The sequence below is a fragment of the Dipodomys merriami genome, unplaced genomic scaffold (genome assembly GCF_024711535.1).
Source record: "Dipodomys merriami isolate MVZ:Mamm:240054 unplaced genomic scaffold, mDipMer1.0.p SCAF_1, whole genome shotgun sequence".
In the NCBI taxonomy this organism is placed as follows: domain Eukaryota; kingdom Metazoa; phylum Chordata; class Mammalia; order Rodentia; family Heteromyidae; genus Dipodomys; species Dipodomys merriami.
Window position 1 is genome coordinate 104503591 of NW_027202270.1, and position 19855 is coordinate 104523445.

Here is a 19855-nt window from a genome sequence, read left to right on the forward strand (position 1 = left end):
TGCAATATCCTATAACTACCTCTAGCCTCTATCCCATAAAATGTTTTTACTTCCCCTCAATATATGGGTAGTTTGTCTTGTCAGGATTATGTAAGAATCTGTATCTGTGCTTTCTAGGTCTTAGCTACTGGCCACATATTACTGACAATAACTTACAATATGCCTAGTCCAAACTGTGATATGCTGTGAATATAAATATAAAATTTCTGAAAATTATTTTACATCATATCTTGCATGATAATATTTATGTCACTACTTTTTTTGTACGAAGTTTTAAATTTTATAAATAGCTTGTAAAATAGGGGTTTAGATGGTGCTGATCTATCTGACTAAGGTTAGCATTATGCTTTTGCTATCCTGCCTCTCATCTTTTGCTTATTTTATAGGTGTTAGTCATGCTGTCTCACTGACTGCCTTCTCCCTGAGAGCAGATAGTTTTAAAACAATTGCCTTTACATACTACTAGGCATCTGGCACTGTACTGATGTTTGAGAAGTGTTGAATATTAAGTTCTCATTCTTTTTCTTTTGTTTGATTGTTAGATGTGTTGTTTTGTTTTGTTGGTCCTGGGGCTTGAACTCTGGGCCTGGGAGCTGCCCTTCAGCTCTTCAGCTCAAGGCTCTACCACTTGAGCCACAGCACCACTTTCAGTTTTCTGGTGGTTTATTGGAGATAAGAGTCTCACAGACTTTCCTGTTCAGGCTGGCTTTGAACCTAGATCCTCAACTCTTAGCCTCCTAAGTAGCTAGGATTACAAGCACAAGCCACCAGTGCTTGGCTTATTTTGTTTTTATTTTGAGACAGTATCTTAGTATGAACTTTAGGCCTCAAACTCACAGTTCTTCTTACTTAGCATTCCAAGTACTGAGATTAAAGGCATGTACGCTGATATCCACCAATACTCTCTTTTTTTGCCAGTCCTGGGGCTTGAACTCAGTATGTAGGCACTGTCCCTAAGCTTCTTTTACTCAAGGCTAGCACTCTAGTACTTGAGCCATAGCTCCATTTCCAGCTTTTTCTGTTTATATGGTCCTGCTAGGCAAGCACTGTGCCACTAAGCCACATTCCCAGCCTGAAATACTCATTTTTAATGCTTGTTTTGTATTCATATATTTTGAGTCAGTTGTCTATATCCATATTTTATTTTATTGATTCACTTCAATTTCAATAAATGGAAAAATTGTCTACTGAATGTTTTATGAAGATAAATATAACTTTTTACAGTTAATACATAGAGACAAAAATAGATGTGAAGACCATAAAGTTTAGAGACTATACTGTATATACTTTTTTCATCTCATGTCACTTACCACAACAGGTTGGTTATTAATTTGGTGATGAGATTGAAAATAAACAAAAAAACTATTAAAATTTCATCGTCAACATAAGCATGTTGGTAGGTCTAGTAAAAGTCTGTATGAAGGGTAGTCTGTATGTAGACAAATTAGTAAACAGAATACATGGATCATCAACTTTTGTCATGTATACATAATTCGGTGGGTTCACAATGATCTGATAGAAATTTCTCATGTGATTTTCTATTTTGTGAGTTTTTTTATACTTCGAGGGGAAGTTTACATAATTAGTGAAATTAGTGAAAATTATGGTTTGAATTATGCTATAGCTATTGATGCCAAATTTGCCATAAAACCCTGAGAGAGTTAATGTACAGTATTTCAGTAACAAATTTGCATATTTGAAAACGAAGTTTTACAGGTTAACTAATTTCATGTCCTTAAATTAGAGTCACTAAAGGATAAAAGTGTGATCTACTTGCTGTGATCTTTTTTAAGTGTACCAATATAGTGGGTACTGAATTTATGTTATATTAATGGTTTTTACCTTCTCATATTCTTGTCATGAGAGTGAATTTACAGACATATCTATTGGTATAGTTTAAAATAATTTTTGTTTCTGTGGCATTTCATACTCTATGTCTGTTTCTACATCTCAAAGTAATATTACAGCTTTTTCACCAGTTTATAACATGATGTAATCCCCCCTTAAACCAGTATGTATTAATTAAAATTTAAGTATTTCCACTTTATGTTTGTGCTTCTCATTGCATTAGATAACTTTTTTTTCTATTTCCATGTCCTTGAAAATTATACACATAAATGTTTCTGAAAGACTTCTTTTACAGAGTTGCTAACACTTTTTGGAGAAAACAGTTTATGTCTGAGTAATAATGTTATTGATTAGGATAGCTATGCTGATTTTAGCTACACAGGTACATCCTAGCCGTATTATTCAGATAATTGAGATAGTTTTTATTTGAAATCTTATAAGTATTACTAGGAAAATGGATGTGATTCTTTTATTATTATTTAAAGGAAATTAATGAGAGATAAATCTGAATTGAAAGTTTGACTATGATCCCAGCATGGTGAAACTTACCCCACAGGAAGGTAGAAGAAATTAAAATAGAAAAACATAACTTTTAGCAAAGCAGATTTAAAGATAATAGCTAACATTTATTGAGTGTGTGTTCTGTGATATTTTTCCATGAGATCTCTATAATTTAGATAACTCAGTCCTCATAACAGCCTTTTGAAGTGGGTGCTGTTTTTTTTTAAATTTTTTTAACTGAGAGAAATTGATGAGAGGTTAAATAATTTGTTGACAGTAATAATACATTGAAGAGTCATGATTCAGCTCTGTAGTTTGTCTTCAGAACAGATATACTGACTGTAATAATGGTTGGGAAACCTAAATAATAATGTTGTGGTAAACAGAATACATGGACCATCAGCTTTTCTCCTGTATACATAATTTGGTGGGTTCACAATAAACTGATAGAAATTTCTCATGTGATTTTCTGTTTTGTGAGGGTTTTTTTGTACTTCGAGGGGAAGCTTACATAATATGTATCTATGTGGAAAACTAGTTCTCTACAAAAAAAAAAAGACTTTTAGCTCTTTTGGAAATATTTACGGAAAGAAAAAATAGTATTTGGTGGATAGATAGATAGATAGATAGATAGATAGATAGATAGATAGATAGATAGACTTGTATTTGAATTGATTTTTTAAAAAGGAATGGGTAAAATTCATTAAGAACCATTAGTTGATGTTGTTCTGATTATTTTAAACTAATGTCCACTTTTAGAAGACATCTTTTTGTTTAAAATCCGATACTGTTATAGTGTTTGTAATCAAGTTTAAAATGCAATAAAAAAAGTGAAAGACAATGTAAGAAAGAAAAGCACTGCATTTTTGGTTTTTGGAGTTCTTGAATTTACTAAAGAGGCTAGATATAAGTATTAATTTCTCTCTTCTTCCCCCCCCCCAAAAAAAAGAGTCAAAATTGAAAGAAACAGATACCAATTGTGATAACAAATATCAGAAAACACAATAACAAATACCTCCTTTATGGCTCATTTTACATTTAAATGCTCCTAAAAGTAGCATTTTCATTTTAAGAGGGGGAGATCCATTTATTTGAATGTATTTGTCTATATTGCTTCTATCCTCTTGTCTTTTTATATTCTAAGCTTTCAGGTAGCAGGGATGTTGCTATTCTGAGTAACCTGGTAGGATCCCCTAGAGACAATTCTAACTCAACCACTCTGAAGAAACAGCTCTGTAAACAATATTGACCCCCCAGGGGACCATCAAATCCGTTTACACAGATACCAGTTGTCACAAACTATTTACAAAGCCAGGCAGAACAGAATTTCCCAGCCTCTAAGAATCCGTATTTGATTCTAGCCACCTCCTCACTCTGTATAATAGTCATGAAATAATAGTTATTTTGGGTTGTGAGTCATGATTTCTTGGGTAGCATCAATTTAAAATGAGTATTTTATATATTCATGTGTAATTATCTGGAGAATTAAATTTAATGGGGATCTCAAAGCTGGTATGGTAAATGGTATAATACTGTTATTTTTCTAGACAAAGAAATTGAGGGTTTAAAAACATTAGCATTGAGAATGTGGACAGTACTGGATCTCTAGAAGTAAGCAAGAATTCTTTAAATAACAGTACATAGCTAACAGTATGAAAGTCACTAGAGAGATAGATTCAAGGTCGTCAAAGCATGAAACAGACCTGGTGTGCAGCTTGGTATTTAAGATTCTAAAACATCTTTATCAGTTTGTCCAGATGCATAAACTATGTCTAGCTATAGTGACATTGTAAAGAATTATAATTTAGGAGCTATCTAGAGCATCATTTTCAAATAGTTTCAAATAACATTAAATAGGACAATTTTAAAAACATCATTTGACATATTGAATTCTTATGTCCAAATAAAAAGGTATTTTTGAAAAACAAATACAGGAATTAATAATAGCCACAACAATTTTCATGATGTTGTAATCACAGAAAAAGAAGTCAGATTCCATAGATATGAACTGAGAAGATATTACTTATTAAGTCCATACAGAAAAATGAGTTTAAAATATTCAGTTAAGCTTAATGATAGGATAATTAACAGCGACATTGATTAACCAAGGACATGGATTACAAAAGAGAATTTCTACTTCAAGCTATAGGAGAGAGAGGAATCAATAGGATGGGTTTAGTTTTAAGTGTCCATCTGTATATAGTTAAGAGTATGAACCAGAAGTCTTTTCATTTAACATTTTTCTTTGTAACTCACTAGTGAACAAAATTGTTCCCAAAGTTCACTTTGGTGGCCTGTTTTGGTTTCTGTGTTTGAATTTCTACATGTGATTCTTTCAGAATTGTTAACACAATACAAATAAACTCAGTCAAAGCTTTTGATAGTTTCATCCCATTATCACTTCTTAAAGTTTCTCCCAGACTGGAGTGTTCAAAGAAAATAAAGACTGAATTTAAATTTTTCTCTTAGTTAGAGAAAGTACTAATTATGAAATTGTATTTAAGTTTGGGTTTAAATAAGATAGAGAAAGTTTAGTAATACTAGTTTAGTAATACTAGAGAAATACTTTAAAATTTTCCTGAAAAGTTAAAGCATATTATGCATGTAACTTGCTTTCAAATATTTTAGGTAAACAATATAAATATGTATATGTAAGCAGCTAGGTAGGTTGTTATTAAAAATGAATAATAAAGCTGATGTGGTACAATGTTAATATATATTTGAAAAATATGTAGTTTTTAATATTTTATCTGTAATTTATATTGGTCAGTTATGGGGCCTAGACTTTGGACCTTTGTGCTGTTCTTCAGCTCAAGGCTAGTGCTCTACCACTTGAGCCACAGTGCCACTTCTGACTTTTTCTGCTTATTTCATTTTTTTTCTGCATTCTTCCTTTGCCTTTTTAGAGAAAAAGTCTTCCTAGAGTTTTCCAATTGAGCATGAATGTCTGTTTATGTGCTCTATAGCCCTTGCATAATGCTTGTTACACTGTGTTCAAATCATTATATCAGTTTGCCATTGACTTTATATTACAGACACTTCGATCATGCTCTCTGTTTTACTCATATTTGTTGTCCTTATATCCTATTACAGAACATATCATACTGAACATTGTAGGGTTTCAATGAATGAAAGTAAACTATCAAATAAGTAAATTAATTGCAAAAGTCAAATTCTCTATACAAATAATTGAGGACTGATAGATACAGCATAATACAATAGAAGGGACAGGAAGAGCATTGAAAGTATTCTCAGAATTTAACAAAAATTTGCTGCGATAAAAAAAGACAGGAATTTTTTATAAGTCAGCTTTGTTTACTGTAAGTGAATAGTCTGATTTGCAAAACAGGCTTTATATATGTCCAATTAATAATTCTAATTGGGAATTATTGCATTAGTAACCCTATTAGGAAGCTTCTACATCTATTCTTAACTTTGGAGAAGTTAGCCCAGTTATAGCTGAAATACACTGAGAGTTCAGAGATCACAAAATTTGACATTACGTCTAACCTAAATAAAGAGCTATGAAAATAGCTAGCAAATAAATAGTGAATACAGATAATCACCAGCAAGTAAGGATAGGAACAAAATGCTGAAAAGAAAGAGGTTTTGAACTAGACCTAGAAATCTAGAGGTTAAAAACTGGAACAAGTTGTTGATAGTGGTCAATTTAGTCTCAAACAAGTCAAAGGGTCAGGACTTTTAAGGGTCTAGAACACTTGGGTGTGTTGTTGTCACAGGGATCTGGGGACTTTAATAGCTGACACTGTTCATTGCTCATTCTGTTTCCTTTTAAGGAATCTTTATACCTCATGAACTGGAGAATAGTGTAGGCCCTATGTGTTTTTATCATATGTCCCTGGGAACAGTTTTTATTCTTTTGATAATACTTTCAGTAAACATTCATAATTTTTCCTTTTATTTACTTAAAACATATATATTAGTGTTAGAAATCATGGTTTCTTAGTGATAAAGTTTCCTACTGTCCACATATAAAATTCCCTTACGTAGATTATTTTAAGTGTTCAATTTTTGCTATATGTGCTAATGTTAGAAAAACATGGACACTTTCCTAATGCCCATATATAAAATTCCCTCATCTAGATTATTGGCAGGGTTCCATTCTACTATCAGCATCCAGTAGAAAAGTAGGCTAACAAGTGAACGTTTAAAGCAAGTCAAGAGTTTTGAGAAATGGTTTCTGTAGTTGTTACAGTTTGATTTGAATATATTGTTGAAATGTTACTGATAACTCCCAGTATGTGGTTAAGATAGCACATTTCTCTCTTCTAATTTAACTTTTTTTTTTTTTAAACTTGGGGCCTGTGCTTGCTAGGCAGGCACTTTATCACTTGAGCCACATACCTTGTCCTTTCTGTTCTAATTCATTCTCTTACACAAAGTGAAATCGGTATAATTTCAAAAACAAATTACTTATAATCTAGCTTCCAGTTACTAATAAGAATAGTGTTTAGCCAGGTGCAGTTGGCTCACGCCTACAATCCTCCCTAATTAGGAGTCTGAGATCTGAAGATGATGGTTCGAAGCAAGCAGTAAATCCCTTGAAACTCTCTGATAAAACTCCAAAAAGCTAGAAGTGGAGTGGTGGCTAAAATAATAGAGCACTATCCTTGGTCGTATAGCACTCTGAGTTCAAGCCCTAAGACCTTTCTCTATCTCTCTCTTTTTCTCTCTCTCTCTCTCACTCACATACACACACACACACACACACACACACACACACACACACACACACATATGAAAGAAAGAAAAGAAAAAGAGGAAGGAAAGAAAGAAAGAAAGAAGGAAGGAAGAAAAGAAAGACAGGAAAAGGGAGGGAGGGAGAGAGGAAAGGAAAGGAAGGGAAAAGGAAGGAAGGAAAGAAAAGGGAGGGAGAAGGAAGGGAAGGAAGGAAGGGAATAATGTTCAGACATAAATCTTGTAACCTACTATAAAAAGCAGAAAAATTTGAATACATTCTGAGAGCTACTTAAAATTTCTTTTTGCTACTTTACATGTTTAAGTTATTTGTGTCAAGGTGATGTACAGAGGGGTTACAGTTACCTAAGTAAGGTAGTGAGTATGTGTCTTGTTGAACTTGTTACCCCCTCCCTCATTTTTCTCCCACTTACCCTCTCCCCCCCACCAAGTTGTACAGATCATTTCCAACATATTATCCTTGTATCGCTGTTGGATTGGTACCCCTTTGTCCTTTTGTTTCACCATTTTGTTGTTCCTCTTCCCTTCCCTAATTGAAATAAATGTATATACAATACTCAGGGTACCAAAACCAAATACATTGACAACAGGGGGTAATCTTTAAAGTATAACTACATAAATATCATACATTATCAGACATTATAATGTACACCTGCAATTCCAGTATGTATGTTTTTGTCGGTTGTGGGGTTTAAACTCTGGGCCTGGGAGCTGTCCTGAGCTCTTCAGCTCAAGGCGTATGCTCTACTACTTGAGCCACAGCGACACTTCTGGTTTTCTGAGTGGTTTATTGTAGATAAGAGTCTCACGATTTTCCTGCCAGGGCTGGTCCTGCCCGGGCTGGCTTTGAACCACTATCCCCATATCTCAGCCTCTTGAGTAGCTAGGATTACAGGTGTGAGCCACCAGTGCCTGGCTTCTGCAATCCCAGTATTTAGGAAATTTTTTTTAAAGGTATTTGTATTTCTATATTTCAAAAAGCCATAATTTTAAGAATGAAGTCTGCTGGGAACTGGAACTTGTAAAGTTCAGTTTCAAAATCTTAGCTGTTAACACATTACAGTAGATAAGATGTAATCTTCCATTTCAAAAACATACTTGTACATACACTTCTCTAATTTGGGAAGGGGAAGGGAAAAAGCAAAATGCTTAACTAAGGATACAGGTTGACCCATTATAACAATGAGATGTACAAAACACTACATTGAAAATGAACTTTACAACTTCGGCCCGGGGTGGGGAGGGGGGTAGTTGTGGAGGTGGGAGGGATGGGATGGTAGGGGGAACACAAAGGAGGAGGCAACAATGCTCAATAGGAAATGTACTCATTACCTTGTTCATGTAATTGTAACCCCTCTGTACAACATTTTTACAATTAAAAAAAATTACAAAAATATACTTCGTGAGAGCTACTTTGTAAGTGTCCTTACTTTTTTTTTTTTTTCCGGTGGGTTGTGGGGCTTGAACCCTGGGCCTGGGCTCTGTCCCTGAGCTCTTGAGCTCAAGGCTAGCACTCTACCTCGAGCTTTAGCACCACTTCCGGCTTTTTCTGTTTATGTGGTGCTGAGGAATTGAACCCAGGGCCTCATGCATGCAAGGCAAGCACTCTACCACTGAGCCACCTTCCCAGCCCTGTCCTTACTTTTTGTTTGTGGTTTCATTCCAAAATTTCCCAGGCCTAAAAAAAGATTTAAAATTTCACAAGTTTGAGAAGGGATTCCCCAAAAAATCAAATGAGGTATATATCTGTCTTTTAAAGCTAAATGAATTATTTCTGCTGGAATTAATAAAAATACTGTGATCTGATTTGCGAATGACATGGTTTGTTTTGAGCATGTGTTTGTGATTTTCCCCCAAACTGTATTATATTATTAAACATAATTATTTCTTGGAAATAGGAGGAGGCAACAATGCTTGATAAGAAATGTACTTATTACCTTGCCCATGTAATTGTAACCCCTCTGTATGGTATTTTCACAATAAAAATTAAAAATAAAAGAAATAGGTATTAATTATAAGATTCTGATTAAAATAATTTTTGTGAGAAACCCTGCATACAAAGTAAGATTTCCTAGTATTTAATAAATATGGAAATTAAAATAATTCTTATATCCATCTTAATATTTTGATGATTACAAAATAGCAGTTCAAATGCTAGGCCAAGTATTTTAAGTACCCAGTTCTTACAACTCAAATAAGTGCTATTGTATTTGCTTTTCACAAACAGGAAACTGAGGTAAGTGGGGGTAAATAACTGCCCAACATTGTTCACATTCTAACACATGCAGCAAATCAGATACCAGTGTTCTGTGCACATTATCACTTCATAAATCACTAACTTATTGGATCCTATTTTAGAAATCAGAAAGAAAATGATCTTTTAACTAGTGGCCCTCAGGATGCTGAATTATCTGAGGTTTCAACTGTGGGTATTTATTTAGTACAGAGTGCATTCTGGCCTTCAAATACATAAAAGCTAAGGTTACATTGCCAAGGCTGTGAATCAGCCTTGGAAATCTGACTGTGGAAGTGGAAATACAGATGACAAGTCTATACTACAATCCCTAAGTAACACTATTAAACGTATGTTTAAAGCCTTGAGGGTATTTATCTACCTAAAATGTTTATTTCACTGAATTATTTTAGTATGTAACTACTTCATTTTTATATATTGTGTTTCTTTAGGTACAGATAGAGCCTACATTTCTCTTGAAGAGGCTTCAGGGAGAAATAAAAGTAGACAGCTAGACACACAACTGACTATGAATTCTGAGAACAAGCATCAGAATCTGGAGGATTTAGGAAGTGAAGTCACACGTGATGATGCAGAATTGCCAGAACAGATAGCAAGGAATTTTCAAGTTGTTAGTCCTCATCCAGATTATGGGATATCTGAAGATTCCAAGTGAGTGCCACATTCAGCCTTCTATCTAGAAAGAAAGAACTTTTCTCTCTCCCATTTCAGTTTCCTTTGTATCTAAATTTGATATGTCAGAAACTGGAGAATTTGAGGATTCTTCCAACATTTGTTATTGTTTTCATAATATTGGTACAATGTGTCAAGAGGAAAAGCACAAGGTAAGTTTGAAGTAAAGCAATAAAGTTTTATTCCTTGTTCATTCAAATTTCTTTAACCTTTCCCTATATGTGAAAATAACCGTTGAACTGCTATAAATGAGATACTATTCATCAAAGCCAAAAGCTGATAGTGATAGGACAGATTAAGCCCAAATAGATGTTTTGGGTTTTATATGGCACTATTTGTCATTACATTCAAATACTTTTAGAGTGGTCATGTTCTCTGCTATTTGCCCTCTTTATTATTTTACATTCTGCAACTTATACCCATCTACTGTGTCTATTTGATGAAAGGGTTTATGATATCTATGAATGTTATCTTTGGTAATAAGATACTTGAATAATTATTCACATTTTAGGAAAATAGTGTTAGATTTAAAATTTTTCAATGATAATATAATTCTATTTTTAGTCTACACAAAGTCATATTTTCTAAAATGCTATTTTATAAGTTTTATAAAATAGAAATTGCTTTTCTACTGGGTATGGTTAGCATTTGTCTGTAATCACAGCTACTCTGAACTCAAAAGTTGGGACAGTTATGGTTCCAGACAAAACAGTGAGACAAGGTCAGATTTGTGTGTGTTTGTGGAGGGGGCCGGTCTGGCAGGTGATGTCACTGAGCTTTTGTGCTCAAAGCTAGCTCTCTACCACTTGAGCCACAGCTCCATTTCATTGGGGATTTGTATCTTAGGGACTATCCTGACCCCAGGCTGACTTGGAACCTTGATCCCATCCTTCTGAGTTCTTAGGATTATAGGCATGAGCCACTGGCACTCTGCTAATTTTAAGATCTCTAGTATGGAGATCTTAAGATCTTTAGTATATTACGACGGGAGTTAGGTAGTACTATAGTACTATCCCAATATAGTGATTCCTAGATTTATCTATGCTTACACATGTAATGCTTCATAAAACAATCCCTTTTACCTTTCTCTCCTTTTTGCTATTTTCTTAGAAGTTATTAGTATTCTCAAATAACAAAGTATCAAAAATTAAGTTCACCTAGCATTAAATATTGTGGGAATGGGATTTTATTTTAATGTGTTGAAATTAATAATGAAAATATATTCTTTAAATCAAATCTAAAATATACCTGGTAATTTCTGCATTTTCAAAAGAGCAAGAATTGCGAGCAGAATCCCTGGAAGAAATAATATTTTTAGCTCTAAAGTTTGAGTGATTTTTGTCGAGTCTACTGGGCCATGGGCCTCTTAGGTATTATTAAATGCTTCCCACAAATTTAACTATCTCAGTTGATAGATTGCCATCTCTTTGTGTAGTGGAGGTATAGTTTAAGAATATCTGGCCCAAAGAAACATAGGTCCCATGGTTTCCCTTATTTGCAACAACTAGTATATGTCTGAGTCAAGCAGAAAAGGTCAGATAAGTTGATGTTAGGGGAATGTTCCCATGAAAAGTATTCAGATTTTTTTTCTTTCATGCAATTGTTTCTTACATACTTATAAGATGATTTCTTTGTTGCTTTGTATGTCCCTCCCCCACGGTATAACCCATGCTTTCACTGTATTTGATATTGGTATAATTTGTGGAGGGGAAGGGAAAAAAACAAATCGTTTAACTAGGGATACAGGTGGACCCATTTCAACAATGAGATGTACAAGTTGTTATGTCGAAAAACGAACTTTACAACTTTGGTGGGGGGTGGGGGGAATACCAGGTGGGGGGAGGAAGGAAGTATGGGAAGGGGAAACAAAGAGGAGGCAACAATGCTTGAAAAGAAATGTACTCTTATTTTGCCCATGTAATTGTAATTCCTCTGTATGGTATTCTTACAATTAAAAAAAAAAAGAATATCTGTAAGAAAGAGAAATTTATAATAGGGTACCTTTACATATTTATTATTAAATTTAAATTTGTATTCTTCATTTTATTTATTTATTACAGCATCATGGAAAGTAGGAAGAATGATTTGAATTATGAATATATGATTCCTAACCAACTTACTTCAGACTCTGAAGAAACAATTGCCTTTCTTCTAAAAGAATTAGATATTCTCAGATCAAGCAATAAAAAGGTATAATATAGAAAGTGAGATTATTATACAGTCACTTTTAGCTATGGGCCTAATAAATTTTCTTTGTCAGCATCATTATTCTGGCTTATTGCATTCTTTAATCCCTCACCAGTAGTTTTATGTTGTTTCCTTACCTTGCCAACAGAATGGTTGAGTCTAGTGACTGTCTGTGAAAATAGTTTTTTGTTTTTCTTCCTATTGGTCTGTAATATTACTTCCTTTTATATAACCCTTGTCCTTTATGTAGATACTAATAAAACAAGTACTCAAGTTTTATAGAAGTTCCTCAGCACCATGGAGTATAATGAATATGAACCTTGTGCATGTAATTTTTTTAACTTTTCTTCTCTTTTTTTTTTAAAGTATCTATGCCCTGTATTTCACCTCAATAATGTATGTAATAGAATTTCTCCCACATCAGTATTTTATTGGCATCAATTGGTTATTCAAAGGGATTTCATTTGGACACATCATGTGTATATAACGTACCTTGATCAGACTATGCTTCATTATCCTTTCCAGACCATCCTCAGCAAGCTTCATTGTTCCATACACACACATGTACATAAAGGATTTTGACAGTATTCTCTCTCTCTCACTCTTCCCTTTACCCTTCCCATCCCCACTACTACTATCCCAAACTGTACCTGTTTGAAATTCCTGTCATTCATTTTGTAATTAAATTTTAAAGTAACAAATGATACTGTCCTTTATCTGGTATCATCTTATACAGTCATCTTATATATTTTATTCAATACAGCTTGTTATAGGAAGTTCTTTAATTAATAGCTACATTCCTCTGAGCATTAGAAACATTCATTTTCTGTGGATCTTTTCTTAAAAAAACTCTGCTACCTTTCTGATTCTAATATTCTTACTGTTTGACCTAATCAAACGGAAGCATGATGTTAAGAATGTTGATTGTGTCTCAAGGAAAACAACAGAAGTGACAAAAGCCTAGGGTGGAATTAAAAAAATATTTGGAAGGATTCCATGTAAGCATAAGATATTTTCTATACTTTCATTTAGTAGTTATTATATGCCAGTTATGAGTCAAGATCACAGTGCCAATTTATATGGAATATTATGAGACAGCATTCATAAAAAGATTTGTATCAGATATTAAGATTATTATCTTAATTAATTTTGTTTCTAAATATTGTGCTAAGAGAAGCTGCAAAACTGCTATCTATTATTTTAATATTAGCAACCTTTCAGATCTTTTGCTTTAAGACAAAGGAATGGATGAAATTGCTTTTCCAGAAGTTATTTTAACAATAATGCTTCTCTTTATTTATGTATATTTATATATTAGAATTTTAGTGTATATTTGGATGTTTTTGTAATTTCTGTGTGATTTCTTTATAAAATGCCTTACAACCTAATTTTTATCGTAGTTGATGTATTTAGGTAGTTAGGTATAACATTGTATTAGAGTTTAGTTATAAAATTTTACTTTGAAATGAATTGCATTTGTAGATGACAGTTATCTAATAATAATACTCTTTTTTTTATCAATGTGTTGTAGCTTCAAGAAAATCTGATTAAAGAAAATAAAGAACATAGAAAATTAAAGCTTGTGTTGGAACTTCAGGAGAAAGCAACAGAAGCTAAAATTGCTGAAAAGACAGCAGGTATGGTAGATGAGTGTTTTAGAATACAACCTGAAGAGTGACAGAGGTTGTTAAATAATGTGTCTTAGTGAATACTAGCATACTGCCTTATTTGCCAAAGGAGGAGAGCTCCTCTCTTTCTCGTATTCTTTTTTTTTTGGCTGCTTAGAAAATAGGTGGCTTTAACATCCTGGTACTGGTATTAGTGAGAGCTTTACCTGTATTCATACTGATTTGGCCATTAAATGCATTGTTAACACCATGTCAATCCAATCACAAAAAGGTTGTTTGTTTTGTTGGAAGGGCCTGAACAAACAAGGGGAAATAATGATTACCAGTGCCTCTACCTTTCAACCAGCAGTTCAAATACCACTTATTGTTTTAGCTTGTGAAGAGGAAATACTTCTTTGTAAGAAGATAGGCATATATTCATTGCCAGTAGAAACCTACATTTGATTTAAAAATCAGTTTTGTGCAATTAATCAGTTAATATCTGGTGATATAGATGATGACAGATATTTTCCTTGAGATTAAAGTGAAAAGTTGCTACAGTTTATTGTTGTAAATGACTGCCTTAAAATGTTTAGAGTCCATTTTTAATCTATTTTACTCTTTTATAATCTTTTCCACAAAGAGAATACTTTTTTAGCATATTTAAGATGTTACAGATATAATTAGAAAATTCTCAATTTTGTTATTTTCATGTATGCATGTAGTTCTTTCTCACATACTGTTTTCCTGTGTTAAGGAAAGAACGTTTTTATAAAATAATAGATGCTAGCATTTGGAAGAATTTTAGAAGTGTCTTATTTAACATTTATATCAATTGGAATGATTTTAAAAATAATTTCATCATTAGTTTGATGTTATAATTATGCTTTAGATACTCCTTGTTATGTATATAAAAACTTGTTATGCATATAAAATACTTTTGGGTCTTTTAGATCAGAGATGTGATTAATTAATATAATCTTCAAAATGTTAGAATCTGCAAAAGGTAGAACTGAATATCACTACAAATGTTTAACTAAGATGACCATATATAAATCCTCCAATAGGACACTACGTGGTTTCTTCTCTGTGATGACAAAGTACCATAAAGTTTTATATCAGCTTTATTTAGGAGATATGAAAATAGTAAATTTTAAGGGAAATTAATTATATGCTAAAATTAGTAACATAAGTATAAGCTTATAACAAGGATTTCATACTTTTTATCAAAATCAAATAGATATATAAATCATTGGAACATTATAAAAAGTCATTTGATTTGAAGTGTGCATAATAATGTAACAAATCTTACAGAAGTAAGAGAGTAAGTTTTGGGGTATCAACACTTTCTGAGATCATGATTTCATATATCTGTATAGCCTAATCATTTATGGGCTGGGAATTCAGGAAATAATATTAATGTTTTAATACAGTTAGCATGTACTTTAATTATTTGTTTATTGGTATATATTTATGGATTCCTCTTTATTGAACTATTTGAATTATGTAAACATGGAAAGAATTTTTTTTTTTTTATTACCAGTCCTGAGGTTTGGACTCAGGGCCTGAGCACTGTCCTGGAGTTTCTTTTGCTCAAGGCTAGAGCTCTACCACTTGAGCCACAGCTCCACTTCTGGCCTTTTGCATTTATGTGGTACTGAGGAACTGAACCCTGGGCTTCATGCATGCTAGGCAAGCACTAAGCCACATCCCTATCCCAAAGTGGAAAGAATTTAATGGTCTTTCTTTTGGTCGGTCATGGGGCTCAAACTCAGGGCCTGGGTGCTGTCCCTGAGCTTTTTTGCTCAAGGGTGGTGCTCTACCGCTTTGAGCCACAGCTTCACTTCCAATTATTTTATTCTCATTAATCATATCTCACTTGCAACAAAATGCTTTACTAAATGTTAACTCAAAGATGTTAAATATATTTTATATCCACTTATAAAATAATGCATATAGCATTGTATGAGAGAAGCATATAGTTTCTCTCATACAAAACAATTTAGTTGAGACTATATGTAAATACCTAGTCATAAAAATGATGCAAAATACAAATCTTCCAAGTTCTTTAAAATATATATGGGTACATATATTTTTGAAAATGTTTTAGTTATTTTGTTTTATAAAGAGTTTAAGATATTTTCTTATAACACTAAAGAGCATTATTTTTTAACTTTTTTTTATTATTATTATAAAGGTATTGTACAAGCTGGGCACCGGTAGCTCACGCCTGTAATCCTAGCTACTCAGGAGGCTGAGATCTGAGGATCGAAGTTCAAAGCCAGCCTGGCATGGAAGTCCATGAGACTTTTATCTCCAATAAACCACCAGTAAACCAGAAGTGGTGCTGTGGCTCAAGTGGTAGAGTGCTACCCTTGAGCTGAAGAGCTGAGGGACAGTGCCCAGGCCCAGAGTTCAAGCTCCATGACCGACCAAAAAAAAAAAAGTAATGTACAGAGGGGTGACAGTTACATAAGAAAAAGAGTACCTTTTTCTTTGGACAGTGTTGCCCCTTCTTTTTTTTGGTCGGTCATGGGGCTTGAACTCTGGGCTTGGGCGCTGTCCTTGTGCTCTTCAGCTCAAGGCGAGCGCTCTACTGCTTGAGCCATAGCACCACTTCCCCTTCTCTTGATCTAAGTTTTTCCCTCCCATCCTTACCCACAAGTTGTATAGTTCTTTTTCAACAGTGTCCAGTGAGTACCACTACTGCATTTGTTCACTCTTTGTCCCTCAATTTCTGTGGAGAAAAATTACATTCATAGTATCAACATTAAAATACTTAGGAATCTATTAGTTTGAAACTACAACATTAGTCCATTGGTAGATTATTTTACATAATTTTTCACTATTTGTATGGTTTTAAATAAATGTAGTCATTACCAAGTACAGTTAAAAATATCAAAGCCAGAGCTGGGAATGTGGCTTAGTGGGAGTGTTTGTCTAGCATGCATGAAGCCCTGGGTTCGATTCCTCAATACTATATAAACATAAAAAGCCAGAAGTGGTGCTGTGGCTGAAGGGGTAGAGTGCTAGCCTCAAACAAAAGAAGCTCAGGGACAGTGCTTAGGCCCTGAGTTCAAGCCCCAGGACTGGCAGAAACAAAAAACAAACAAAACAAAAAAACATAAAACCAGTATTGAAATAAAAAAGAGGAACAGTATAGATCTATGATTACAGGTAACAAAACCTTACTTTTCATGTGAAAGGAAAAAGAAATATGGATGTTTGTGCATTTTCATATTCAGAATAAAATGTATGTATATTATCAAAGTTCATACATACCTAAATGTAATGTACATAAGCAAAATATTAACATTCCAAAAAAACTTGGAAAAACACCTGAACTTAATATTTAAAAATAGTAAATATGATATAAAATTTTCTTTCACATTTTTAAAATAGTTAAAATATGTGGAATATTTTCTATCATAAATAATTCCTTAGACTATATAAAATACAAAGATTTATTTATAAATACATTAGTTATGATAGCAAGAGTATTAAATCTAACAGTCATTAAATAAGTTATGGTACATGCATACTACTATGCATTAAAAATAGTTGATAAGATATAAATATATAATATCTATAGACATAGACACGTAATATATAAAGATCTTTATAACTCACATTTAAGTGAAAGAAGTAATGGTAATCCTATAATTGTAAAACAATTTTGTTAAAAGAAATAGCACTTATACATAAATGAAAGGCCAGTTTTAGTTCTCTTTAAAGGAAACTAGTAATGTTTCTGGGAATAATTTCTGCCTTTTTTATGTTTCCACAGCGAATTTGTATTGGATTTACTTTACTTTTAAAAGCTGTCATTTAAGAAAACAACATTAATTTTGTACTCTAATCTTAAAGTATTTCTTATGATAAATTTGAAACATAAAGACTACATAAACCGAAGTTTTAAAAGCTGTATGATGACTGTGATTCAAATTTACCATTCTGTCCATGTTGTTTTTCTTGTCCTCCAGATTCCCTCATATTCATTTCAATGTCTTCTTTTGTGCATATGTCTATGTGTGTAAACTTACAAAGTATAACTATAGGTATGTACATATATTTATATAACATGAAACTAATAATACACACCAATTATAATATATAATAATGTATCATTAATTATAATATACCATGTTAATGATAACTGTCTTTACATAGAATAGTCATTTAAATATAACTATCTAACTGGTACAATTAAAGTGACATAAAACAAAATGTACCAGTTCTCTGTATGCAATTGGAAGCAGTTGTGAAGTCTAAAATCCTTGGAGTTAGATTAACCACCTCCGCTCCACACACATACATAAACAGTAGTATATTTTACTAAAATGAGAACTCAAAGTTTAAAAAATGGAAGGTAGAAGAGCTGGGCTTTATACCTATAAAAATTTTTCATGTAGAGTGTTATTCAGTCTCAACTCTGTTTTTTTTTTGTTGTTTTTTTTGTTTTTTCTGGGGGGTCCAGTCCGGGGCTTGAACTCGGCCTGGGCACTGCCCCTCAGCTCTTCAGCTCAAGGCTAGCGCTCTACCACTTGAGCCACAGCGCCACTTCTGGCTTTTTTCTTTTTGTTTATGTGATGCTGAGGAATCCAACCCAGGACCTCAGGCATGCAAGGCAAGTGCTCTACTACTGAGCCACCTTCCCAGCCCCCCCCTTTTTTTTAAATTGTGAAAATACCATACAGAAGGATTACAATTACATGGGCAAGATAATGAGTACAGGTCTTAACAAGCATTGTTTCCTCCTCCTTTGTTTCCCCTTCCCATCCCTTCCCATACCCCCCCCCCCCCCGGCATTTTTTATACAATGTAAACTAATCCGAAAAGGCCAGAAGTGGTGCTGTGGCTCAAGTGGTAGAGTGCTAGCCTTGAGCACAAAGAAGCTCAGGGACAGCAGAGCTTAGGCCCTAAGTTTAAGCCCCAGGATGTGGGGGTGGGGGTGGGGGTGGGAATTCTTGGAGAGTACCCATTGAGTTCAAACTCCAATACTAGGGCAAAATAAAACCCCAAACCAAAAAGGTTAGCCTTTACCTGGGTTCTAATCTTTTTTTAAGAGTTATGTATATAACAATTTCATTAAACCTTGGTTAAACTCAATGGTAGTTGACTTTGTGTTTAAATTGAATAATGCTTTTAAGTGTTTAGCCTGTGGATGTCAGATCAGTTATGATAAGTTGATTACTGTCATCATCATGTTTTCTCAAGACTTATTGCAAATATTGGAAACCTTTTCTGCCAAGGACCATTTGTATATTTATAACATCTTAAGGGCCATATAAAATTATCAATGTAGGCAGAGAAGCCACCAACACTAGGAGAAAAATATGTATGTGTCTTGTCATGTAGAGCATGATTTCAATGGCCTGCCTTCCTCCAGGAGCTGAACCTTTCCGGGTAATATATGTGGACACTTTCAAACATTTCTGATAATGTGTACTTATGTCACTAACTATCCCAAATGAATTACAATAATTAGACAATTACCCTACAAGCATTTTCATATTGTTTTGTTTTGTAAAGAATTCATTTCTGGGGCTGGGAAGGTGGCTCAGTGGTAGAGCGCTTGCCTTGCACGCATGAGGCCCTGGGTTCGATTCCTCAGCACCACATAAGCAGAAAAAAAAAAGCCGGAAGTGGCACTGTGGCTCAAGTGGTAGAGCGCTAGCCTTGAGCTGAAGAGCTGAGGGACAGCGCCCAGGCCCAGAGTTCAGGCCCCACGACCGGACCCAAAAAAAAAGAAAAAAAAAAAAAAGAATTCATTTCTAAGCCGGGCATAGGTGGATCACACCTGTAATCCTACTCATGAGACTGAGATGCAAGGATCGTGATTCAAAGCCAACCGGGGCAGAAATGTTGGTGAAAGTCTTGCCTTTTTTTTTTGTCGGTCGTGGGGCCCGAGCACTGCCCCCTAGCTCTTCAGCTCAAGGCGAGCGCTCTACCACTTGAGCTACAGCGCCACTTCCGGTTTTCTAGTGGTTTATTGGAGATAGGAGTCTGACGGTCTTTCCTGCCTGGGCTGGCTTTGAACCGCGATTCTCATATCTCAGCCTCCTGA

The 19855-nt window shown here is 34.0% G+C and overlaps 1 protein-coding gene across 4 annotated transcripts in view; it reads left to right on the forward strand.

Moving 5' to 3' along the window:
- The window catches only part of Mipol1 (mirror-image polydactyly 1), a 298080-nt gene that overhangs the window by 55972 nt on the left and 222253 nt on the right, over positions 1 to 19855 (forward strand). For all 4 annotated transcript variants that reach the window (XM_070026861.1, XM_070026875.1, XM_070026853.1 and 1 more), the window contains 3 exons: positions 9754 to 9973; positions 12055 to 12184; positions 13713 to 13818. In XM_070026861.1, the coding sequence (XP_069882962.1) occupies positions 9754 to 9973; positions 12055 to 12184; positions 13713 to 13818 (456 nt within the window). The remainder of the gene's footprint in view (positions 1 to 9753; positions 9974 to 12054; positions 12185 to 13712; positions 13819 to 19855) is intronic.